General features: G+C 45.8%; 2 protein-coding genes across 3 annotated transcripts in view; one reads left to right on the top strand and one right to left on the bottom strand.

The window, feature by feature from the left end:
• Positions 1-7,844, bottom strand: part of LOC130368635 (uncharacterized) — a 76,555-nt gene extending 68,711 nt beyond the window's left edge. Inside the window, exon 1 of one of the 2 annotated variants that reach the window (XM_056572581.1) lies at positions 7,718-7,844. The gene's annotated coding sequence lies outside the window, so the exon portion shown is untranslated. The remainder of the gene's footprint in view (positions 1-7,717) is intronic. The other variant, XM_056572582.1, reaches the window with a different exon arrangement.
• Positions 7,845-8,037: 193 nt separating this feature from the next.
• On the top strand, positions 8,038-9,154 carry LOC130368637 (olfactory receptor 6N1-like). The gene has a single exon (XM_056572585.1). The coding sequence runs from the start codon at positions 8,155-8,157 to the stop codon at positions 9,082-9,084; it is 930 nt and encodes a 309-aa protein (XP_056428560.1). The 5' UTR covers positions 8,038-8,154; the 3' UTR covers positions 9,085-9,154.
• Positions 9,155-26,947: the final 17,793 nt, after the last annotated feature.

The raw sequence follows: 26,947 nt of genomic DNA, 5'->3' as shown, positions 1-26,947 counted from the left end.
TGCTGCAGTACAGAATGGGACATGATGAACAAGGCCGGAGGTGTGCTGCTGTTTAGAGCTAGTATTAGCTGCTGCAGTACAGAATGGGACATGATGAACAAGGCCGGAGGTGTGCTGCTGTTTAGAGCTAGTATTAGCTGCTGCAGTACAGTATGGGACAAGATGAACAAGGCCGGAGGTGTGCTGCTGTTTAGAGCTAGTATTAGCTGCTGCAGTACAATATGGAACAAGATGAACAAGGCTGGAGGTGTGCTGCTGTTTAGAGCTAGTATTAGCTGCTGCAGTACAATATGGAACAAGATGAACAAGGCTGGAGGTGTGCTGCTGTTTAGAGCTAGTATTAGCTGCTGCAGTACAATATGGAACAAGATGAACAAGGCCGGAGGTGTGCTGCTGTTTAGAGCTAGTATTAGCTGCTGCAGTACAGAATGGGACATGATGAACAAGGCCGGAGGTGTGCTGCTGTTTAGAGTTAGTATTAGCTGCTGCAGTACAGTATGGAACATGATGAACAAGGCAGGAGGTGTGCTGCTGTTTAGAGCTAGTATTAGCTGCTGCAGTACAGTATGGAATAAGATGACCAAGGCTGGAGGTGTGCTGCTGTTTAGAGTTAGTATTAGCTGCTGCAGTACAGTATGGGACAAGATGAACAAGGCCGGAGGTGTGCTGCTGTTTAGAGCTAGTATTAGCAGCCGCAGTACAGTATGGAACAAGATGAACAAGGCTGGAGGTGTGCTGCTGTTTAGAGCTAGTATTAGCTGCTGCAGTACAGTATGGAACATGATGAACAAGGCTGGAGGTGTGCTGCTGTTTAGAGTTAGTATTAGCTGCTGCAGTACAGAATGGAACATGATGAACAAGGCCGGAGGTGTACTGCTGTTTAGAGCTAGTATTAGCTGCTGCAGTACAGAATGGGACATGATGAACAAGGCCGGAGGTGTGCTGCTGTTTAGAGCTAGTATTAGCTGCTGCAGTACAGTATGGAACATGATGAACAAGGCCGGAGGTGTGCTGCTGTTTAGAGCTAGTATTAGCTGCTGCAGTACAATATGGAACAAGATAAACAAGGCTGGAGGTGTGCTGCTGTTTAGAGCTAGTATTAGCTGCTGCAGTACAATATGGAACAAGATGAACAAGGCTGGAGGTGTGCTGCTGTTTAGAGCTAGTATTAGCTGCTGCAGTACAATATGGAACAAGATGAACAAGGCCGGAGGTGTGCTGCTGTTTAGAGCTAGTATTAGCTGCTGCAGTACAGAATGGGACATGATGAACAAGGCCGGAGGTGTGCTGCTGTTTAGAGTTAGTATTAGCTGCTGCAGTACAGTATGGAACATGATGAACAAGGCCGGAGGTGTGCTGCTGTTTAGAGTTAGTATTAGCTGCTGCAGTACAGTACTGAACATGATGAACAAGGCCGGAGGTGTGCTGCTGTTTAGAGCTGGTATTAGCTGCTGCAGTACAATATGGAACATGATGAACAAGGCCGGAGGTGTGCTGCTGTTTAGAGCTGGTATTAGCTGCTGCAGTACAGTATGGAACAAGATGACCAAGGCTGGAGGTGTGCTGCTGTTTAGAGCTGGTATTAGCTGCTGCAGTACAGTATGGAACAAGATGAGCAAGGCCGGAGGTGTGCTGCTGTTTAGAGCTAGTATTAGCTGCTGCAGTACAATATGGAACAAGATGAACAAGGCTGGAGGTGTGCTGCTGTTTAGAGCTAGTATTAGCTGCTGCAGTACAATATGGAACAAGATGAACAGGACAACCTGGCTGTGAAGGGATAGTGGGGCCACTGAATTACCAAATTGTGAACTTATTCAGTTTGCTTATCTCTAATCATAACTAATAAACAACTATAATAAAGAATGGAGAACAAGAAAAGCAAAGATAAGTAAAAACCAAAACTGGTGAATGAATAGATATGAAATCATGGAGGAGCCACCTGACTACTGCAGCTCCAGTGATCCAGGAGTCATACACTCATTAGCACTCAGCCATCCATATTCAGTGTATAGCTATAGGTGATGCTCAGACACATAGTACAGCAATTCAGTGTATATAACCGCACCAAGAAGAGCGTGGCACTGACTAGTCAGTTTATTCTTCTGTATATTTAATGTAATAGCAGGGCTCGTGTACATAGGGTCCCTGCAACACCATTCTGGTGAGCCACAGGGGCTTCTTATGTTTTTGTGTAGTGTAAGTTTCTGCATTAATTCAGCATCTGATGGAGCATATGGATGCACAGTCACCTACTATAAAAGTTTATGGGTGAACTATGGTGGCTTTTTTTAACTAAAGGGGTTGTGCAAAACTGCAATATGGCCATGTGTATAAAGCCTTAGTGCTGGTGGCTTAGAGATATAAGTTTAACCAAAGTAAAGGATTGTGTGGTATGGGGTGTGAGATGAGGGCAGGTGGAATGAACCTAGGGGCAGATGGCATTAACCCCTTCTATTCGTGACACTAGGGCATGGTTTATCCTCAATTCCACCTGAAGGTATACCGCTGGATCCTGGGCTAGGCACGGGGGGCAATAATGACTCCAATGCAAAGTTACAGACAACGGTAGCTTTACTGAGGTTAGAGAGGTGGAAAGGTCTATACAGTTCAGCCAGGGCCCACGTAGGTGACCAGTGACTTCAGAGACCTTAACCCCTTCCCGCAAATGGACGTGTATACACGTCCAATACATTTTCTATCACCATGTCCGTTGGCATGGTGATAGAAACGTCATCTCAGCTGTTCTGGACAGCTGACCGATGACACTATGCAGCAGGGGACCAATCAGACTGGTCCCCTGCTGCTGATCGTTGTCATTAGTCAGTCAGTTAGTCACTGACTAATGACAAGGACTTGCGGGGTTCCGGGCAGCTGCCACCTCGCTCCTAAACCCCTGCCATTGGTCATTAGGACTAGTGACCAATGGCAGGAGGGGGGCGGGAGGTTAGAGGTGAAATCCCAGCTCTGTCCCGCCCCTGGATGTCGGGGCTGAGCGGGGGGAAGATGGCGGATGGTCCCAGGACCAGCGATCATGTCCCGGGACCGGCGATTGTTTCAGGACCCGCGGCGGTATCCGTACAGACAGCGCGGGACCGGTGGAGGCACCGTCGGACGCAGCAGTGAAGATCAGCCGTAAGTGATCTTCACTGCTGCGTTCCAGGAGTTGCCAAATTACAACTCTCAGCAAGCCCAGACAGCCAAAGGCTTTCTGGCTATGCTGGGAGTTGTAGTTTTGCAACATCTGGAGGCCCACAGTTTGGAGACCACTGTGCTGTGGTGTCCAAACTGTGCTCTTACAGATGTTGCAAAACTACAACTCCCAGCATGCCCAGACAGTCCAGGCATGCTGGGAGTTGTAGTTCTGAAACATGTGGCCCTTCAGATGTTGCAGAACTACAACTCCAAGCATGCCTGGACAGTCTGGGCATGCTTGGAGTTGAAGTTTTGCAACATTTGGAGGGCTACAGCTTGGACACCACTGCACAGTGGTCACCAAACTGTGACCCTCCAGATATTGCAAAACTACAACTCCCAACATGTCTTTCGGCGGTCTGGGCATGCAGGGAGTTGTATTTTTGCAACAGCTGGAGGCACCCTTTTTTGGAAACACTGAGTTAAGTAACAAACTCAGTGTTTTGCAACCAGTGTGCCTCCAGCTGTTGCATAACTACAACCCCCAGCATGCACGGACAGCCAAAGGGCATGCTGGGAGTGTTAGTGGTATGCCTCCAGCTGTTGCAAACTACAACTCCCAGCATGCACTGATAGACCGTACATGCAGGGAGTTGTAGTTTTGCAACAGCTAGAGGCACACTGGTTGTGAAATACTGAGTTAAGTAACAAACACTGTGTTTTGCAACCAGTGTGCCTCCAGCTGTTGCATAACTTCAAACCCCAGCATGCACGGACAGCCAAAGGGCATGCTGGTAGTGGTAGTTTTGCAACAGCTGGAGGTTTGCGCGCCCCCCCCCCCCCCCATGTGAATGCACAGGGTACATTCACACGGCCGGGGTCTACAGCGAGCTTCTTGCTACAAGTTTGAGATGCAGCAAGTTTTCCGCCGCAGCTCAAACTCCCAACGGGAAGCTCGCTGTAGACCCCGGCCATGTGAGTGTACCCTAAAAACACCACACTATACTACATTACACAAAATAAAAAGTAAAACGCTATATACACAAACCCCTACTCAGCCCCCCCCTCCCCCCAAATAAAACATTTCTCGTATGACACTGTTTTCAAAGCCTCCAGCTGTTGCAAGACAACTCCGAGTATTGCCGGACAGTGATTGACTTTCCAGGCATGCTGGAAGTTTTGCAACAGCTGGAGGCACCCTGTTTGGGATACACTTCCATAGGGTATTTTTGGTATCGGAGGCAAGTGTAATTCTTGCATCCGGTTCCGTCCTTATGCAAATCCCTTATTTAGTCTTCAAATGCGCATGGCGCTCTCTCACTTCAGAGCCCTGTCGTATTTCAAGGCAACAGTTTAGGGCCACATATGGGGTATTTTCATACTCAGGAGAAATTGGCTAACAAATTTTGGGGGGCTTTTTCTCCTATTACCCCTTGTAAAAATGTAAAATTTGGGGGAAAACCAGCATTTTAGTGAAAAAAAAAATAATTTACACATCCGACTTTAACGAAAAGTCGTTAAAAAGCTGTGGGGTGTTAAGGCTCACTGTACCCCTTGTTACCTTCCTTGAGGGGTGTAGTTTCCATAATAGTATGCCACATGGATTTTTTTTTGCTGTTCTGGCACCATAGGGGCTTCCTAAATGTGACATGCCCCCAAAAAAACATTTCAGAAAAATTCACTCTCCAAAATCCCATTGTCTCTTCTTCCCTTCTGAGCCCTCTGCTGCGCCAATAGAACACTTTACATACACATATGAGGTATTTCCTTACTCGAGAGAAATTGGGTTACAAATTTTGGGGGGATTTCTCTCCTTTTACCCCTTATAAAAATACAAAAACTGGGTCTGTAAGAACATGTGAGTGTAAAAAATGCAGATTTTGAATTTTCTCCTTCACTTTCCTACTATTCCTGTGAAACACCTAAAGGGTTAACACACTTACTGAATATCATTTTGAATACTTTGAGGGGTGCAGTTTTTATAATTGGGTCATTTATGGGGTATTTCTAATATGAAGATCCTTCAAATCCAGTTCAAAACTGAACTGGTCCCTGAAAAATTCAGATTTAGAACATTTTGTGAAAAATTAGAAAATTGCTGCTGAACTTTGAAGCCCTCTGATGTCTTCCAAAAGTAAAAACACGTCAACTTTATGATGCAAATATAAAGTAGACATGTTGTATATGTGAATCAGTATATCATTTATTTGGTATGTCTATGTTCCTTACAAACAGAGAGTTTCAAAGTTCGAAAATTGCTAAATTTTCTAATTTTTAATGAAATTTTTGAATTTTTCACCAAGAAATGATGCAAGTATCGTCGAAATTTTACTGCTATGTTAAAGTAGAATATGTCACGAAAAAACATTCTCGGAATCAAATTCATAAGTAAAAGCATCCCTGAGTTATTAATTATTATATATATATATTATTATTATTATATATGTTTGTTTTATTTTTATTTACACTGTGTTTTTTTTTATGGGAAAAGGGGGTGATTCAAATTTTAATAGGGGAGGGGTTAAATGACCTTTATTCACTTTTTTTTGCAGTGTTATAGCTCCCATAGGGACCTATAACACTGCACACACTGATCTTTATCATTGATCACTGGTTTCTCTTAGGAAACCAGTGATCGATGATTCTGCCGCATGACTGCTCATGCCTGGATCTCAGGCACTGAGCAGTCATTCGGCGATCGGACAGCGAGGAGGCAGGTAGGGGCCCTCCCACTGTCCTGTAAGCTGTTCGGGATGCCGCGATTTCGCCGCGGCTATCCTGAACAGCCCACTGAGCTAGCCGGCATACTTTCGGTTTCACTTTAGAGGGTTAATAGCGCGCTGCACAGCGATCAATGCCGCACGCTATTAGCCACGGCCGGGCCCGACCCGCTATGATGCGGGGCCATGCTGTGGCCCCGCGTTATAGATTGGGAGTGGACACATGACGTTCCAGTACGTCATGTGTCCTTAAGGGGTTAAATGAGATATAAACGATTTGACCTATAATCACAAGTTAAAGGGGTACTCCGGTGGAATTTTTTTTTTTTTTTTAAATCAACTGGTGCCAGAAAGTTAAACAGATTTGTAAATTACTTCTATTAAAAAATCTTTATCCTTCCAGTATTTTTTTAGCAGCTGTATGCTACAAAGGAAATTCTTGACTTTTTTAATACATTTTTTGTCTGACATCTGATGCCCGTATCAGCAAGTGTCCACAGCAGGAGAAAATCCCCATAGCAAATCTATGCTACTCTGGACAGTTCATGACACAGACAGAGGTGTCAGTAGAGAGCAATGTGGACAAGACAAAAAAGAAATTAAAAAAGCAAAGAATTTCCTCTGTAGCATACAGCTGCTAATAAGTACTGGAAGGATAAAGATTTTTTAATAGAAGTAATTTACAAATCTGTTTAACTTTCTGGCACCAGTTCATTTAAAAAAAAATAAAAATGTTTTCCACCGGAGTACCCCTTTAAGGTGTTTTATGAACTGCATTCTTGATATGTTTTTACTGCATTTGTCCATTTTTTGCTGTGAATTTCTAAAACTGCTGAAAGAATGACATGTTTTACCACATTTGTGCAAATGCAGTAAATAGCAGTGGAAAAATCACGGTAAACACCGAAAAAACAGTAAAGCATGTGTGAACATCCTCAGGGGATATGTATTACTAATATATGTCCTGATCCCATAAAGATAGCTGCAGCAGCAGGATACAGATAAAGCTGGGAGGGGACTGGAGTGCTTCTTTGCCATAAATTGTATGCACAAACTAGTTCATATGTCAAAGTGTAAAGAAGAGAGAGCAGTCATTTGTTACAGACATTTTTTTCATAATTTACAGACATTATGGTTAGCTAGTCCTTGGATAGTTTATAACTTTTATCTATTCCTCCTATTCCTGAAGAATAAGAGACTGTAGTAACCAGTATAAAATCCCCTTAAAGGGGTTCTCCCACCCTAGACATCTTATCCCCTATCCAAAGGATAGAGGATAAGATGTCTCATCGCGGGGGTCCCGCCGCTGGAGACCCCCCCCATTATTGCTTGCGGCACCCACCTGTGTTCTCACCGGAACCGTTGGAGGGTCTGAGTCGCGACTCCGGGAACGGAAGTCCGTGACATCAGGACTCCGCACCCGTATGACACCACGCCCGTCCCCTCAATGCAAGTCTATTGCCGTCACGCCCCCTCCCATAGACTTGCGGCGGGACCCCCGCGATCAGACATCTTATCCCCTATCCTTTGGATAGGGGATAAGGTGTCTAGGGTGGGAGTACCCCTTTAAACTGTCTGTCAACCAATTATACTAAAGTTAGGGCCTGTTCCCACTACGGACATTCCACATAGATTCTGTGTGCAGCAGCCTCCCATTAACCTCAATGAGATTCTGCTGCTTAGGTCACATGTTGAAGTTCCATAACGGAACTTCTTACAAGGAACTAGATGCCGCCAGAAGGTTGAAAATGTTCTATCCTTTGGTGGAAAAAGACAGAAAAGTTCATATTTCAGTGGGATGGCCCTTATGTCTGCGGCAATATGAGCTTTGTAAACGGTGCAGATCCACCAGATTATGAACATACCTTTACTGGTTTTTCTACATATATCTGATTTGTAGATCTCACATGTGTAAACAATACAAAGTTAGGGACAAATACATCTCCAATAATCATTATGGCCCAGATTTATCAAACTGTGTGAGAGAAAAAGTGGAGTGATTTCCCCACAGCAACCAATCACAGCTCAGCTTTCACTTTACCTCAGATCGTTAGCTGAGCTGTGATTGGTTGCTGTGGGAAAATCACTCCACTTTTTCTTTCACACAGTTTGATAAATCTGGGCCTATGTATTTACGTTATTTCATGTTTTTTTCATTTTACATAGGAAAACTCCCAAATGTGAAGACCGCAGTTAAATACAAAGTTCTGCCAGTTCTGTTACGTTTCTGGTGTCACATGAAAATTGCTCAGTTTCTCTATTCTAATGCAAAAACCTAACAAGAACACTTCCTTCTGCTACCATGAATCAAACAGTTTCTGGCTTTGTTATATTGGGATTTTCAAGCTTGGGATCATTGCGTCATCCTATATTTGTCATTTTTCTTTTTCTTTATTTCTTAATAATTACAGGCAATGTAACCATAGCTCTTATTATCTGGGCTGAGCCCCGTCTGCATACACCCATGTATATCTTTGCAGGAATGTTGTCTTTTCTAGATATTTGTTACACTGCAGTTACTATTCCGCAGATTTTGGTCATCTTTTGGATTGGAAGAGTCTATATTTCTTTCAGTGGCTGCTTACTTCAGATGTATTTTTTCCATTCTCTTGGAATAACGGAAAATTATCTTTTGACTGTTATGGCCTATGACCGCTACATTGCCATATGTAACCCCCTGAGATACTCTACTCTCATGACTTCTGGATGTTGCAGGCATCTTGTATTTGCTTGCTGGTTGTGTGGCTTTATGAGTCCAGTGACTAAATTAATTCTAGTAACTTTATTACCATTTTGTGGCTCTAATGAAATTCGCCATCTCTTCTGTGACTTGTCTCCTCTTCTACACCTTGCTTGTGCAGACACTTATATCAATGTTATTACTGACTTTGTCATCAACTCTTGTATTATTATTTTAACAACTGCGTTCATTGCCTTGACGTACATGAAAATCATCTTTACAATAATCACAATGAACAGCGCAGAAGGACGCAAAAAGGCATTTTCCACATGTGCAGCTCATATCACTGTTGTGCTGATATTTTTTGGTAGTGTAACCTTTATGTATGTAAGACCACAGAAAGTATATGCACCTGAATATGACCAACTGGTAACGATTAACTACACCATTTTGACTCCATTGTTAAATCCTGCAGTATATGGTCTTAGAAATAAAGAGATAAAGAAGGCAGTTAAGAAATATCTTCAGCACAGAGGTACTAGATTTAGATGATAGAATGAATAGTCTTTTACTTTTGTTGGCTTTTTCCACATCTTAAAAGATTGTCATGGTTAGACCAAGAAAGTAGGGCCTCAAAGAATTCAACTGGTTCACAGTATTGTTCTTTTATTATACTACTACTACTAATATTTATGATATTCAGTTTAAGAAATATACATTTTAAATAAACAATACAATTATGTCTGCATTACTAAACTAAAGGTGGGCTTTGGGTGGGAAGCATTATTACAGTATGTGTGGAAAGAAAGGCTAAGGTGGCGTGTTTTAGTATGCACACTGTGTGGCAATAACAACTAACAGTTTGTGATGCCAGGGTAACATTGACCTCCACGATCCAAGGGCAGTAGTTTCCTGGGCCAAGTGCTGGGTAATAACAACTACAGATGCAGGGTTACGGAAACTACTGTATTTTACTCAGGAACTTGCACAATATATACAGGAACAGTTCAACAGTAGTGCAAAGTTCTCTGGAGTTTGCCTAAGGGATCACAGTTGCTTCAGAACGCTATTGGACTTGTAGTCCTCACTGTCTGACTAGCTTCTTTTTTGCTGAATTATGTTTGGACTCTACTGGATTGGGTTGTTTAGCTTGTATAAGACTTAGGAGCTGACAACACTGACTCTGCTGTAGATTTATGGACCAGAGTTACCCAAGGTTTTCCATCTTCTGTTATCCTCCTTTTGCTAATGGGGCCCGTGGGCTTTATTGGCTCTTTTCCTCACTCCAGACTTACTTCTTACTTGCTGGACGACCTAGTTGGCAGGATCCTGTGAAGGGTGCTGTAGCTTTGGAACAATTTAGTGCAGCAACACGATATACTTAGGCCTGTCCTAATGTGGTGAGGTACAGTTCCACAGCAGAGGTCTAAAGGGGACCTCCAATCTCTTTCTCCTCACACTAGACACTAACTCCTCCCAGTCTAGCAGATTTAGGGGAGGCAGGGCAGCAGCCTTTATTGGCTAAAGCAAGCATATGATGCCCTTAGCATCCTCCTGCACAAACAGGTTAACCTCTTATGGCACATTAAAGCATGAAAGTGCATTGACAGTATATCACACTATACAACAAATTGTACATTTAAACCTGAGTAGTGGGCCAGGAGCAGACATGCTAGGCAACATCCACCTGACAGGTCAGGAAGACATCTGTGTTCCTCACCGGAACACAACAGATGTCTTGTACAGTAGTTCGTTTTTCTTTTACCATTTTAATTCAACAGCAAATGTTACAGCATAAATACAGCCTAAAATAGTTTAAGGGTATGTTCACACATGCATATTTTTGATGCAGATGTGTTGCTGCAGATTTTCCTGACCATCCACCACTATCTTGCTCTTGTTGGTGACTAATCTATCATGTAATAAAGTTCTTGACAGTCAATGTCTTTTGCCATATATTTATTTATTTTATTTACAAAAAGAAATACAAATACAATTACATAAGACACTATAACTTTGCCCCTTTCTATCCCCCCCCCCCCCCCGGACCGCCCCCCTGGGAAGGACAAAAGAAAAAAAATATATATTTTTTATAATGAGGAGGCCACAAATGCATTTTCACCCCCCCCCCCCAATTGTTCATGGAAGATACCCAGCTGCAACAGCATCAACGGACTTAGGACAAACTGGTAGTTGGTAGTATAGTATCTTTTTTAACTGTTTATAATCTTTCAGTTGGTGACTATATTTTCTATATTCCGGGCTATTTTTCTCTTTTCCGTCCAAATAAAGAGAGTTGTTTCCATAAAAAGTTTTGCTCACTTATTTTCTTAAACGTTAATCCAGCACTAATTTTAGTCAGATATAACACAAGCACTAGCTACCAGACAAATGCTGCATTTTGTTTTGTGAACAACATAAAAAATCCCTAATATTTCCTCAGCGAATGCTTTTCGTTTCTTCCCTTTTACTGTGACCCATTCCTTCTTTTGATCAGAAATAACCCGTTATACTCCAGCCGTCATTCTCCAAGTAATGCTTAAAAAATATTGATGAACATTTGTTTTATTGCTAGAACAACATCTCCAGGAATAATCATTGTGAAAAATAATAGCTACATTTGGTAAAATGTAATAATGCTGTGTTATCAGAGGTAGGTCAGATTCAACATACTACGTGAACTAAGCCTGTAGACTCCAAAATAGGCTCTTTGTATTCATAACTGTAATTAAAGGGATTTTCCAAGCTATGAAAAGGGGGAATGCCATAAAATAACAAAAAGAACCATTACTCATCTGATAAATTACCTGCCACTGTAGTGCTGCCCTCTGGTGCCCACCACTGTGCTGCAGTGATGACATGCCTGTATACTTACAGTAAGTGACTGCTACACCCAATCACTGGCCTCAGTGGTATACAGCATGAGTCTGCTTAGGCCCATGATTGGATATGCAGACACATCATGGCTGCAACACAGGGAGCGAAGACCTATGGGGACCACCAGAGCGGGAAGTGATTAGAGTGCAGTTACATCCAATGGCTTAAAGGTGATGTCTTAATAAAAGGCATTCTCTTTCCTTTTCTTTTCTATCTGGCCCAGACCGTTATGATGACTTCCCCCAGCCACAAGTCATCTCTACAGACCCTGCTGGACAAATATCTCAGGCTACGTGCTTTTCCAGCATCATCCTTACTTTTTACCCTCCCATAATGCAACAAAAGTTATAATGTGTCTCTTGACAGCTCCCACCAGTAGGCAGATAGGTCCCCAGTAGGTAGATTGGTGCCCGCCAAATGTAGGTAGGTTCTCCTGTAGGTAGCTAGATGGCTCCTGTAGGTAGATAGGTGCCTTCCATAGGAAGATAGTTGTTTCTTGTAGATATATATGTGCTCTCAGTAGAAAGATTGCCTTGTTGCTTTTAGACAAATGCCCCACATAGAAAGATGCTCCCCAGTATGTAAATAGTCCCTCTGTTGGCAGCTAGGTGCCGCTTGTAGAAAGATAGGTGCCCTCCACCTATATACCAATAGCCCCTGTCCTGTTGGTAGATAAGTTCAACCTGTAGAAAGATAGATGTCCCCCAGTATGTAAATAGCCCCCCCATTGGTAGATAGGCGCCCCCTTCAATAGGCAGATATCTCCCCCCTCCTGTATGTATACTACCCATTTGGGCTTGTAGATAGCTGTCCCTGTAGGACAATAGCCCCCCCCTCCCATTGGTAGACAGATGCCCCCTCACAAAAAAAAGAAAGTAAAAAAAAACGAATCTCTCTGCTCCCACACCGACAACCTCTTCTAGCACTTCTTTGAGGTTCACAGTGTGGTGGTTTATTAGTGAGGTCATTGCACATGCATGCGTCTGGAGCAGAGAAGTCCAGCCTCACCTATTATGGTCTACAGAAGTAAAGGACAGGGAAAAGAACCAACTCTTTGCTCTGATATAACCTTTCACTGTAAGTGCATACATGCAGATGAAATTGGCACTCGCAAGTGCCCTGTATTCCCCAATGCTAACAACTGTACTCACTTGTGCCCCCCCAGGTCAGACAGGGGGTGGCACCCTGGGCAGGTGCCTATGTTAAGGTTGGCTTCTGATTAGGCCTTAAAATGTGAGTGACTGTCACTGTATACTGCTGAATGTCGAAACAAGAAATAAACACCAGACAAAATGTTGGTATATATCTCCTTCTCAGCATACTGGCTTAGGAGCTATCCCAAGGAGTTCTCTTTATTATACGGAAGTACATTGGTTTTTACAGTTGACAAAAAGGGGAGGTTCATTATCACGTCAAAATCATCATGTTATATTTTAATTGGTTATTTGAGTATTGCGTATGTATATTTTAGCATTTTAAACATCCATTTGTTTCTTAATGATAGGTCACTTATTGTCACGATGCCGGCTGGCAGGAGGTGGATCCTCTGTGCCAGAGAGGGATTGGCGTGGACCGTGCTAGTGGACCGGTTCTAAGTCACTACTGGTATTCACCAGAGCCCGCCGCAAAGCGGGATGGTCTTGCTGCGGCGGTAGTGACCAGGTCGTATCCACTAGCAACGGCTCAACCTCTCTGACTGCTGAAGATAGGCGCGGTACAAGGGAGTAGACAGAAGCAAGGTCGGACGTAGCAGAAGGTCGGGGCAGGCAGCAAGGATCGTAGTCAGGGGCAATGGCAGGAGGTCTGGAACACAGGCTAGGAACACACAAGGGAACGCTTTCACTAGGCACAAGGGCAACAAGATCCGGCGAGGGAGTGCAGGGGAAGTGAGGTATACATAGGGAGTGCACAGGTGAAAACACTAATTGGAACCACTGCGCCAATCAGTGGCGCAGTGGCCCTTTAAATCGCAGAGACCCGGCGCGCGCGCGCCCTAGGGAGCGGGGCCGCGCGCGCCGGGACAGGAACGAGGGAGAGCGAGTCAGGTACGGAAGCCGGGGTGCGCATCGCGAGCGGGCGCCACCCGCATCGCGAATCGCATCCCGGCTGGAGGCGGTATCGCAGCGCACCCGGTCAGTGGATCTGACCGGGGCGCTGCCGTAGCGAAGATGTTGCGAGCGCTCCGGGGAGGAGCGGGGACCCGGAGCGCTCGGCGTAACAGTACCCCCCCCCCCTTGGGTCTCCCCCTCTTCTTAGAGCCTGAGAACCTGAGGACCAGACTTTTATCTAGGATATTGTCCTCAGGTTCCCAGGATCTCTCTTCAGGACCACAGCCCTCCCAGTCCACTAAAAAAAAAGTTTTACCTCTGACCTTTTTGGAGGCCAGTATCTCCTTAACGGTGAAAATATCAGAAGAACCGGAGACAGGAGTAGAAGAAATGAGTTTGGGAGAGAAGCGGTTGATGATGAGTGGTTTAAGAAGAGAGACATGAAAGGCATTAGGAATACGAAGAGAAGGAGGAAGAAGAAGTTTGTAAGAGACAGGATTAATCTGGCACAAAATTTTGAAAGGACCAAGATAGCGTGGTCCCAATTTGTAGCTGGGAACACGGAAGCGGACATATTTAGCGGAGAGCCATACCTTGTCTCCGGGAGAAAAAATGGGGGGAGCTCTTCTTTTCTTATCAGCAAACTTCTTCATGCGTGATGAAGCCTGTAAGAGAGAATTTTGGGTCTCTTTCCATATGGTGGAAAGATCACGAGTTATTTCATCCACAGCGGGCAAACCAGAGGGGGCAAGGGAGTAGGGAGGGGGGGGAAGAGGGTGACGGCCGTACACCACGAAAAATGGGGATTTGGAAGAAGATTCAGAGACTCTGAAGTTATACGAGAATTCGGCCCATGGTAGAAGATCTGCCCAGTCATCCTGGCGGGAGGAAACAAAATGCCGTAAATAATCACCCAGGACCTGGTTAATTCTTTCTACTTGCCCATTGGATTGAGGATGATAAGCAGAAGAAAAGTTTAATTTAATCTTGAGTTGTTTACAGAGAGCCCTCCAGAATTTTGACACGAATTGGACGCCTCTATCCGAGACGATCTGCGTGGGCAACCCGTGAAGACGAAAAATGTGTACAAAAAATTGTTTTGCCAACTGAGGCGCTGAAGGAAGGCCATGAAGAGGAATAAAATGTGCCATCTTGGAAAATCGATCAACGACCACCCAAACAACAGTATTGCCACGGGATGGGGGTAAGTCTGTAATAAAGTCCATACCAATCAGAGACCAAGGCTGTTCGGGGACAGGCAGAGGATGAAGAAGACCAGCGGGCTTCTGGCGAGGAGTCTTATCCCGGGCACAGACAGTGCAGGCCCGCACAAAATCAACAACATCCGTCTCCAGAGTCGGCCACCAATAGAAACGAGAGATGAGTTGCACGGATTTCTTGATGCCCGCATGGCCTGCGAGATGGGAGGAGTGACCCCATTTGAGGATTCCGAGGCGTTGGCGTGGAGAGACGAAGGTCTTCCCTGGAGGAGTTTGCCTGATGGAGGCTGGAGAAGTGGAGATCAGGCAGTCAGGAGGAATGATGTGTTGCGGAGAGAGCTCTACTTCCGAGGCATCCGAGGAACGAGAGAGAGCATCGGCCCTAATGTTCTTATCGGCAGGGCGAAAGTGAATTTCAAAATTAAACCGGGCAAAGAACAGAGACCACCTGGCCTGGCGAGGATTCAGCCGTTGGGCAGACTAGAGATAGGAGAGATTCTTGTGATCGGTGTAAATAATAACTGGAAATTTTGATCCCTCCAGCAGATGCCTCCATTCCTCAAGTGCTAATTTAATGGCCAGTAGCTCTCGATCCCCGATGGAGTAGTTCCTCTCCGCCGGAGAGAAGGTCCTAGAAAAAAAACCACAGGTAACAGCATGCCCGGAAGAATCTTTTTGTAGAAGAACCGCTCCAGCTCCTACTGAGGAGGCATCAACCTCCAATAGGAAGGGTTTAGATGGGTCAGGTCTGGAGAGCACGGGAGCAGAAGAAAAGGCAGACTTGAGCCGTTTAAAGGCGTCTTCCGCTTGAGGAGGCCATGACTTAGGATTGGCATTCTTTTTGGTTAAAGCCACGATAGGAGCCACAATGGTGGAAAAATGTGGAATAAATTGTCTGTAATAATTGGCGAACCCCAAAAAACGTTGGATAGCACGGAGTCCGGAGGGGCGTGGCCAATCTAAGACGGCAGAGAGTTTGTCTGGATCCATTTGTAGTCCCTGGCCAGAGACCAAGTATCCTAGGAAAGGAAGAGATTGACATTCAAACAGACATTTCTCCATTTTGGCATAAAGTTGATTGTCACGAAGTCTCTGAAGAACCATGCGGACATGCTGGCGGTGTTCTTCTAGGTTGGCAGAAAAAATCAGAATATCGTCCAGATACACAACAACACAGGAATATAAGAGATCACGAAAAATTTCATTAACAAAGTCTTGGAAGACGGCAGGGGCGTTGCACAGGCCAAAGGGCATGACCAGATACTCAAAGTGTCCATCTCTAGTGTTAAATGCCGTTTTCCATTCATCCCCCTCCCTGATGCGGATGAGATTATAAGCACCTCTTAAGTCCAGTTTGGTAAAGATGTGGGCACCTTGGAGGCGATCAAAGAGTTCAGAGATAAGAGGTAGAGGGTAGCGGTTCTTTACCGTGATTTTATTAAGACCGCGGTAGTCAATGCAAGGACGTAGGGAGCCATCTTTTTTGGACACAAAGAAAAATCCAGCTCCGGCAGGAGAGGAGGATTTGCGGATAAACCCCTTTTTTAAATTTTCCTGGATGTACTCAGACATAGCAAGAGTCTCTGGGGCGGACAGAGGATAAATTCTGCCCCGGGGTGGAGTAGTGCCCGGGAGGAGGTCAATAGGACAGTCATAAGGCCTGTGAGGAGGTAGAGTCTCAGCTTGTTTTTTGCAAAACACATCAGCAAAGTCCATATAGGCCTTAGGGAGACCGGTTACAGGGGGAACCACAGGGTCACGGCAGGGAGTACTGGGAACCGGTTTAAGGCAGTCCTTGAAACAAGAGATACCCCAGCTCTTGATCTCCCCTGTGGACCAATCCAGGGTTGGGGAATGGCGTTGGAGCCACGGTAGTCCAAGGAGAATTTCGGAAGTGCAATTGGGGAGGACCAAGAACTCAATTTTTTCTTGATGAGGTCCGATGCACATTAGAAGGGGCTCCGTGCGGTAACGTATGGTACAGTCCAATCTTTCATTGTTAACACAATTGATGTAGAGGGGTCTGGCGAGACTGGTTACCGGGATGTTGAACCTGTTGATGAGAGAGGCCAAAATAAAGTTTCCTGCAGATCCGGAATCCAAGAAGGCCATAGTAGAGAAGGAGAAGGTAGATGCAGATATCCGCACAGGCACAGTAAGACGTGGAGAAGCAGAGTTGACATCAAGGACTGTCTCACTTTTGTGCGGAGTCTGCGTGCGTCTTTCCAGGCGGGGAGGACGGATAGGACAATCCTTCAGGAAGTGTTCGGTACCGGCACAGTACAGGCAGAGATTCTCCATGCGGCGTCGTGTCCTCTCTTGAGGTGTCAGGCGAGACCGGTCAACTTGCATAGCCTCCACGGCGGGAGGCACAGGAACGGATTGCAGAGGACCAGAGGAGAGAGGAGCCGGGGAGAAAAAACGCCTCGTGCGAACAAAGTCCATATCCTGGCGGAGCTCCTGACGCCTTTCGGAAAAACGCATGTCAATGCGAGTGGCAAGATAAATGAGTTCATGTAGATTAGCAGGAATTTCTCGTGCGGCCAGAACATCTTTAATGTTGCTGGATAGGCCTTTTTTAAAGGTCGCGCAGAGGGCCTCATTATTCCAGGATAGTTCAGAAGCAAGAGTACGGAATTGTATGGCGTACTCGCCAACGGAAGAATTACCCTGGACCAGGTTCAGCAGGGCAGTCTCAGCAGAAGAGGCTCGGGCACGTTCCTCAAAGACACTACGAATTTCCGAGAAGAAGGAGTGTACAGAGGCAGTGGCGGGGTCATTGTGGTCCCAGAGCGGTGTGGCCCATGACAGAGCTTTTCCAGACAGAAGGCTGACTACGAAAGCCACCTTAGACCTTTCAGTAGGAAACTGGTCCGACATCATCTCCAAGTGCAGGGAACATTGTGAAAGAAAGCCACGGCAAAACTTAGAGTCCCCATCAAATTTATCCGGCAAGGATAGTCGTAGGCCTGAAGCGGCCACTCGCTGCGGAGGAGGTGCAGGAGCTGGCGGAGGAGATGATTGCTGAAGCTGTGGTAGTAGCTGCTGTAGCATCACGGTCAGTTGAGACAGCTGGTGGCCTTGTTGCGCTATCTGTTGTGACTGCTGGGCGACCACCGTGGTGAGGTCAGCGACAACTGGCAGAGGTACTTCAGCGGGATCCATGGCCGGATCTACTGTCACGATGCCGGCTGGCAGGAGGTGGATCCTCTGTGCCAGAGAGGGATTGGCGTGGACCGTGCTAGTGGACCGGTTCTAAGTCACTACTGGTATTCACCAGAGCCCGCCGCAAAGCGGGATGGTCTTGCTGCGGCGGTAGTGACCAGGTCGTATCCACTAGCAACGGCTCAACCTCTCTGACTGCTGAAGATAGGCGCGGTACAAGGGAGTAGACAGAAGCAAGGTCGGACGTAGCAGAAGGTCGGGGCAGGCAGCAAGGATCGTAGTCAGGGGCAACGGCAGGAGGTCTGGAACACAGGCTAGGAACACACAAGGGAACGCTTTCACTAGGCACAAGGGCAACAAGATCCGGCGAGGGAGTGCAGGGGAAGTGAGGTATACATAGGGAGTGCACAGGTGAAAACACTAATTGGAACCACTGCGCCAATCAGTGGCGCAGTGGCCCTTTAAATCGCAGAGACCCGGCGCGCGCGCGCCCTAGGGAGCGGGGCCGCGCGCGCCGGGACAGGAACGAGGGAGAGCGAGTCAGGTACGGAAGCCGGGGTGCGCATCGCGAGCGGGCGCCACCCGCATCGCGAATCGCATCCCGGCTGGAGGCGGTATCGCAGCGCACCCGGTCAGTGGATCTGACCGGGGCGCTGCCGTAGCGAAGATGTTGCGAGCGCTCCGGGGAGGAGCGGGGACCCGGAGCGCTCGGCGTAACACTTATGTTGCCATCTCCCTATTCTACCAGAAAATTCCGGATGTATCTGTCCTTCTGCACAGTCTATCTTTCTTCAGACGTTTTGTCTCTAACTACCCAACTTCTTCTTTATCTTGCTTCTTTTGGCCACGTCACAAGGTCTTTATCTTGGTTCCAAGCAAATAGCAAGCTGATATGGCTCATAAGGAAAATAATGTTTTTCTGCTGCATATTAGCATATATATCTACTTTTAATATATATATATATATATATATATATATATATATATATATATATATATAGACAATGAATAAGTCAGCCAGCACTTTAGTTGATACCAAACTATTATATGGACCTGGCCTGCAGGTGCACGCTACTAGGCTAGATATACAGCAACAGAAGAATGCAGCAGCACACTGCCAGCACAAGGATATAGGGGAAACATGAACATGCAGATAAAACTTGGAGAGCTATACAGCTATGGTGTAATAGATGCAAATGTGAAACTATGAGATAGTGAGGCACTTAGCTCGCAAATTTGTCTCCGTCGGCGGTCAAATAGCTTGGACCGTCCCACCACGATAAGGTGGCCTCATTGGGAAGGACCCTACACTGTGAATTGGCCTCTGTGTGAACAGTTCAGTAAGCATGGCAGGATCTGGAACATTCAAGACACCTTATATACACACCTGATAGAGGTGGGTGGGGTGCAAGGGCAACATGGAGGTAGCCACTTCCCCGTATGTGCAATACAGACAAAGAATAAGTCAGCCAGCATTTTAGTTGATACCAAACTATTATATGGACCTGGCCTGCAGGTGCACGCTACTAGGCTAGATATACAGCAACAGAAGAATGCAGCAGCACACTGCCAGCACAAGGATATAGGTGAAACATGAACATGCAGATAAAACATGGAGAGCTATACAGCTATGGTGTAATAGATGCAAATGTGAAACTATGAGATAGTGAGGTACTTAGCTCGCAAATTTGTCTCCGCCGGCGGTCAAAAAGCTAAAAATCATAATGGTCATCCTTATCACCTACACTCACCTACCCATTGTCCAAGCCCTGGTGGTGAACTATCCTGTAATGCTAAACCAACCCTGAGAAATCCTGAGTAAGTTACTATCACCTGTATTCACCACCAGGAGATGAACAGTGCACCTCTCTTTAGCCACGCTGGCTGGCAGTAGGACTGGAAATACAGAATCTAGAAAATGGAATTGTGAACACTATGGGAAGAAGTGTTTAAATTTGCTATTATAAAGGATTTTATATTTGTGATATGAAACTGTGCTAAGGCTAGTTATCTGTGGCAACACTGGACTGACCTTTTGAATTTGTTTGGTTCAGGGAATTCATTGTTATATGTTGGAATTTATAAAAAGAACCATCTTGACACATTGAGTCAATATATACAAAAATTGTATTAAAGGAGTACTCTGGTAGTATTTTTTTTTTTTTTTTTAAATCAACTGATGGCAGAAAGTTAAACAGATTTCTAAATTACTTCTGGGGTGTCCCTGTACCGCATCCTATACTGTACCTGTATATAGGTCCCCATAGCCAGTGTCCCTAGGACGTCGGAGTCCTTCTTAACTAGTCCGCCCCTTGTCACCTCTCATCTATGTATCAGTTATCTAACAGTTTATTCAGGATTTATATAAATATAATTGTACAAATGTATATAACTGGTTAATAACCTGTACGGAGCGTAGCAGGACCTGCGGGTCACGTGGTCAGGTAAACTGGTTTTTGCTTAAGGACCTTTGGAGGTCCCTATGACGTATTGCACCCATCATTCCTTGTAATGGTGAGTGACAGATATTCGAACCAATTAAAATGGCCCTTCCCCTGCCCATATAAGGGAGCAGTGGCCATAGCTCTCTCTCTTGTTCCTAGGCTGTTGACAGGGAAGGATCTGCGCTGCTGTCATCAGTGAGTTTTAGGCCCGAGCCTTGCGGCGACGGCTGATCTCTTCTAAACCGTGAGTGTATCAATCCCTAAGCATTCTGCAAGATCACCGGACCTTACCTATTCCCTAAATCCGGACGGATCTTTGCAATTAACCCTAAATTCAGAGACTTATAACCCAAGTCAAGATCCGCAACAACTGTCAGTCACTGAGGTGTATAGAGACTGTTTGAATGAGACTGTTACTGTTCATTGGATGTATCGCAAGCCTTTAAGTAAAGTTTATCCAAGTTCACGTTCAGCTACCTTGGGGACCTTCAGTTATTATTTGCATACACCTCTCGTTACTGGGAGGGGCGGCGATAGGCCGGAGAATTACCTCAGCATACTAGCCCTCAGCCTGGCGTCACGAACAATAGGGTTAACCTTAATCCCTGATCTACTGAAGCAAAGCCCTGATTACACTACCCCTACCCCAGAACAGGATTCGGGTGTGTGCTTATTACAGTCGCCATTAGTGAAAGTGTATTCCCCCCCAGAAAACAAACTTTATTCATGTGCTGTAAACCGTGTTGCTGTGTACGTGAGCGGTTCTTGTGGTGCACCATATAAGGGGGCCACGAGAAAAGTAAGGGGGGAGGCAAAAATTCATCTACAACTAAGATGTGTAAACTGCGCAATGAGTTCATGCTGCGATCCTTTGGTCCGGTCGGCACAGGCGGAGCCGAACTGCTGCCGGAAAAGCGCGCAAAGAAAGCCTGCGCTGCGCCACGCACCACCCCTGGGCATGGCTGCCAAGTTGCTGTGTCACAGCCGAAAGGGAACTTGGAGACACAGGAGTCGTCTCTGGAGGGACCGGAAGTCGGGGCTGCACCGATAATGTCCTTCCTGCCGGCCGCCATTTTGGGGAAGCCCACTTTAAAGGATGCCACGCACAGCAACCTCTTCAGTCTGCACAGAGAGCCGGAGAGTACCGACATGGAGGAGAGCAGCGTTCCACGTGGTGAAGTTAGCAAAATGGCGCCGGAAAAGCGGAAAGTTGTGGCAGTCCCAGCCCGACTTTTCCAAGAACTTGCTGATCGTCTGCAGCGATTGTCATTAGATGAAGAGGGGGCCTGCAATCTTCCCCGCCACTGCCTGATGACGACGACGATTGGCCAGAGACACCTCCAGCGGAGAGCGCAGGGATACCTGGAGGTGCAATGCCGGTGAAATTGTCTCCTCACCACAGAACTTGGGGCTCGTGGGCTGAGATCCCATCGGAGGAGTCTGCAGTGAGTACCCAGCCAGAGGCGGCCTATTCTTCCTCCTCCAGCCCTGAGGTCAGCTTGCCAAGTGCACGACTGTGCTCACCAAAATTGCCGCAATGGGTGTTCGGAGATGAGCCGGAGCTGATCGAGTACATGCACAGAGTACTTCAACCATTACCTGGGAAGCCACTCCCACCAATCCCAACTGCAGAAAGGGAAAGGGCCCGTCAAGAAGCCGAGCTGGCCGAATTGATGGAAAAGCTAAAGGCCCGACACAAAGAACTCTATGCCCCCAAGCACATGCATTTGCCTCATGAAGAGAAAGTACGGTGGCAAGAAAACACCAAAGAAATGGAGGCATTGTACATTCGTAAATGGGATCAGCCCGGAGAAGGGGAAGAGCCATTAGAAAGAAGAAGAGCAATGGTGGCCAAGTTCGACAATGTCAGAGGTTATGGGACACTCCTTGACTTCCACACTGGGCAGACCATCCTCATAAACCGGCGAGCAGTGCAAAAGCCATATCTGCAAAGGAACTTCTACACCTTGGAGGTGGGTGAAATTGTGGAGTACACCCCCCTCCAGAGCCTTCGTGGAGAATGGGCTGCAGCAGTCACCAGACCAACAGCCCCAACACAGCTTCCCTTCAAATATTTTCCGTCAACTGATTGGGAGTCCGATCCCTTCAACTTGAGGCTGAAAGGGTCTGCTCCTCAAGCCTCCACCAGCGTACCCGAGGAGGAGGAGCCTCAACAGCCAAGTTCATCATCTTCTATGTACAGCAAAGAGTCAAGTTCATCATCTTTTATGTACAGTAAAGAGTCAAGTTCTTCATCTTCTACATACCGCCGAGACTCAAGTCCTGCTCAAGTTCAGGAAAGTAAGCCCAAATTGCGGGCACCAAAGACCGTACCTAGACCCTTTTGGAGCAATGAGAGTTTATCTGTTCCAGAGGTACCAATGCACATACCTAGGCCCTCTCGGAGCAATGAGAGTTTGCCCCCTACACAGGTACAAACGTATGTACCAAGGCCCTCTTCTGACATGGAGAGTTTGCCTTCTTCCAGGGTACAGACGAAAGAGTCAATGGTCCATCCTAGTTTGGAGATGGTACTCAAGCCCTATTGCCCCACTTTGATCCCGGCTAGAAAGCCTGTGTCCCCTTCTAATGCTGCCATCCACCACTCCATCCTCACCAATGTGGTGTGGCAAAGCTATGTCAATTCCATACCTGCCCCTGATTGTGGGAGGTACAGAGGAACCAGGAGAGGCACAACAAGGGTAAAGAAGAACATCCTCTAAAGTAATGTCAGATTGTTTCTTGTGTTAACCACTTTTATTTTGCAGCAACCACGTTCAAGAATTGTGCCTAGCAGGACTGTGCTAAGATTGTTCCAGTTCAAAGTTCAGCAACATAACCACTAAGCTTGTGCCTGACTATTAAGTCAAGAGACTCCTAGCCAGCAGGAGATTCATTAAGGACTATACCCGGCTGAGTTGTGGTTAAGGCCGTGTTTACCTTTCCCTTCCATGAACTCTTAGTGTAGGTGGACTGCTTATCCTTACATGTCTGTTTTATGTATATACCATCAGCTTCATAAGAACTCTTATGCTTAATGTTGCACTTATCAGGTGAATGCGCCTGAACCATGTTGGAGTGTTGATAATTGTGTAATTCAGTATAGTAAATATGTATATGGTTCTTGTACACAGGAAAGTATCCTCGTGTCTGTATACATAAAAAAATAGATAAGGGTTGTACATAGAAAGATAGGCTAATGTCTATGTACATAAAAAGTGGGTCAGAGCTGTACACAGAAAATGTCGGTGTGCTGCACGTGTACACTCAACACTAAGAACATAAATGATTCCTGCACATACAAATGTAAAGAATGCTAAAGGTGTTTAGTAGTAGCTAAATAGGTGACACCCCGGCTCCTCCAAGAGTAGTATTATTGCTGTCGCCAATCGCTAGCACCTGTCTCAACAAAAATAATAGGGAAGATCGCCCTTAAAATAGTACTTGCACACATAGTGCCTTAGCTTACTGACTTAAATGTACTACCTCAAGTTTCTTCAGTACATACACAAAAACAAAATATATCTCACTTAAGAAAACACTTTAGGGATTGTAGCCTATTGAAATTCAATTCCTGCCACTGTTAGGTACACTCATACTTCTTTTCTCTGTATTGCGTGTGTGAGATGCTCTGCCTGGCCAGTAGGTGCTCTTGCGAATATAGAATTAAACACATACTTCTTAAAGTAACTGTCACGATTCGGCTTACAGGTTGTGGATCCACTGTGTCAGCGAGGGATTGGCGTGGACCGTGCCGGTGGACCGGTTCTAAGAGGCTACTGGTGTTCACCAGAGCCCGTCGCAAAGCGGGATGGTCTTGCTGCGGCAGTAGCAACCAGGTCGTATCCACTAGCAACAGCTCAACCTCGCTGACTGCTGAGAAGGCGTGGAACATAAGAACTAGGCAGAGGCAAGGTCAGACGTAGCAGAAGGTCGGGGCAGGCGGCAAGGTTCGTAGTCAATATGGAAAGCAGGAGATCTGGTAACACAGGCTTTGGACAACACTAAACGCTTTCACTGGCACAAGGCAACAAGATCCGGCAAGGGAGTGCATGGGAAGTGAGGTGATATAGCCAGGGAGCAGGTGGAAGCTAATTAAGCTAATTGGGCCAGGCACCAATCATTGGTTCACTGGCCCTTTAAGTCTCAGAGAGCTGGCGCGCACGCGCCCTAGAGAGCGGAGCGGCGCACGCCAGCACATGACAGCCGGGGACCGGGACTGGTAAGTGACTTGGGATGCGATTCGCGAGCGGGCGCGTCCCGCTATGCGAATCGCATCCCCGCCGGCAATGTCAGTGCAGCGCTCCCGGTCAGCGGGTCTGACCGGGCGCTGCAGGGAGAGAGACGCAGTGAGCGCTCCGGGGAGGAGCAGGGACCCGGAGCGCTCGGCGTAACAGTAACCTAGGTAGGGTTATATGAAGTGCTCTAGGGGTAAGTAGCGTGTAGCCGATAGACCCTAGCAGCCAACCTTACTGTGACCTAGCTTCCGGCTAGCCAGTATAACTTTCGTGTACTAACAGGTAACTCATTGTTGGCGAATAAAATGTGTGAGATAATAAAAATGTCTAGTCAGCTTGATGCTAAAGGTATATAGAGCTGTACTAATGTCTAATTAGCCTCATAAAATGTGTAGAGAGCTAATAAAAATGTCTTAGGAACTAGTAACTAGATGTCAGTTAGCTGCCTAATTGTATAGTAAGTTTAATAAAATGCCTAAGAAGCTAGAAACTAAAGGTTAGATAGCTTCATTAATGTCTAGATAGCATTAATGTCTAGATAGTACCGATGTCTAGATAGATTTCTATCGTCTAGTCCAGATACTAGTAAGAGTATCAGAGAATGTTAATGTGTTCAATGTTTACTTAGAATGTATAGCAAATTTATAAGTATCATCCTGGTCTAGTCCTAGTTCCTCTGCCTTAGGGGACAGGCGTCGAGGTCGACTTATCTCAAGTAAGGGGGTTTGTGGTGTCCCGGTACCGCATCCTATACGGTACCTGTATAAAGGTCCCCATAGCCAGAGTCTCTAGGACGTCGGGGTCCTTCTTATCTAGTCCGCCCCTTGTCACCTCTCATCTAGGTATCAGTTATCTAACAGTTTATTCAGGATTTATATAAATATAATTGTACAAATGTATATAACTGGTTAATTACCTGTACGGAGTGTAGCAGGACCTGCGGGTCACGTGGTCAGGTAAACTCTATGGTTTTTGCTTAAGGACCTTTGGAGGTCCCTATGACTTATTGCACCCATCATTCCTTGTAACGGTGAGTGACAGATATTCGGACCAATTAAAACGGCCCTTCCCATATAAGGGAGCGGCGGCCATAGCTCTCTCTCTTGTTCCTAGGCTGTTGACAGGGAAGGATCTGAGCTCCTGTCATCAGTGAGTTTTAGGCCCGAGCATTGCGGCGACGGCTGATCTCTTCTAAACCGTGAGTGGATCCATCCCTAAGCACTCTGCAAGATCACCGGACCTTACCTATCCCCTAAATCCGGACGGATCTTCGCAATTAACCCTAAATTCAGAGACTTATAACCCAAGTTAAGGTCCGCAACAACTGTCAGTCACTGAAGTGTATAGAGACTGTTTGAATGAGACTGTTACTGTTCATTGGATGTATCGCAAGCCTTTAAGTAAAGTTTATCCAAGTTCAAGTTCAGCTACCTTGTGGACCTTCAGTTATTATTTGCATGCACCTATAGTTACTGGGTAGGGCGGCGATAGGCCAGAGAATTACCTCAGCATACTAGCCCTCAGCCTGGCTTCACGAACAATAGGGTTAACCTTAACCCCTGATCTTCTGAAGCAAAACCCTGATTACACTACCCCTACCCCAGAGGCCTACCACACTTCCATTTAAAATTTTTTATCCTTCCAGTACTTTTCAGCTGTTGTATGATCCACAGGAAGTTGTATTTCTTTCTGGAGTTATTTTCTGTCTGACCACAGTGCTCTCTGCTGACACCTCTGTCTGTCTCAGGAATTTTCCAGAGTACAAGCAAATCCTTATAGCAAGCCTATCCTGCTCTTGACAGTTCCTGATACAGACAGAGGTGTAAGCAGAGAGCACCGTGGTCAGAAAGAAAACTTCCTCTGTAGTATACAGCAGCTGATAAGTACTAGAGGGATTAATATTTTTATATAGAAGTAATTTACAAATCTGTTTAACTTTGTAGCACCAGTTGATAAAAAAGCAACAACATTTTTTTAATCCTAAAGCAACCCCACAGATGCATATTAATAAATGTTGTCCTGAAATGCAGCTTTCTACCTGAAATATTAGACTTTTTAAACTTTTTTTAGACTTCTTTAGCAAGTTGAGGAGTTTTCTCTGTTTCAAAGTTGAAGAAGAACCGTCACCCCAGTCAGTGTCTGGGTAGTAGAAATGTACAATTATTACTACAGTATCAACCTATGTAGAATAGCTTACTCCCCATTCCTTCATGGTGTTGGGAGGAGGTCTATAGACTTTTTTCCACCTGGCTTCCAACAACAAGAATTTACCATTATCACAACCTTTACTATTGCCTCTTTCATACTCACTTTTATATCATTTCTAACACAGAGACATACTCCACATCCTTCCCTACATTTCCCTGTCTCCCCAAAAGAGTGTAAAACCATAAGGGCCAATCATGTGAAGAGTCTAATAATGT

Source organism: Hyla sarda, chromosome 4 (assembly GCF_029499605.1).
Source record: "Hyla sarda isolate aHylSar1 chromosome 4, aHylSar1.hap1, whole genome shotgun sequence".
NCBI lineage: Eukaryota > Metazoa > Chordata > Amphibia > Anura > Hylidae > Hyla > Hyla sarda.
This window is presented reverse-complemented; position numbering and strand designations above follow the sequence as displayed.

Excerpts from the sequence above, each read along its gene's own strand:
- LOC130368637 (XM_056572585.1), top strand. The coding sequence starts at position 8,155 with ATGAATCAAACAGTTTCTGGCTTTGTTATATTGGGATTTTCAAGCTTG.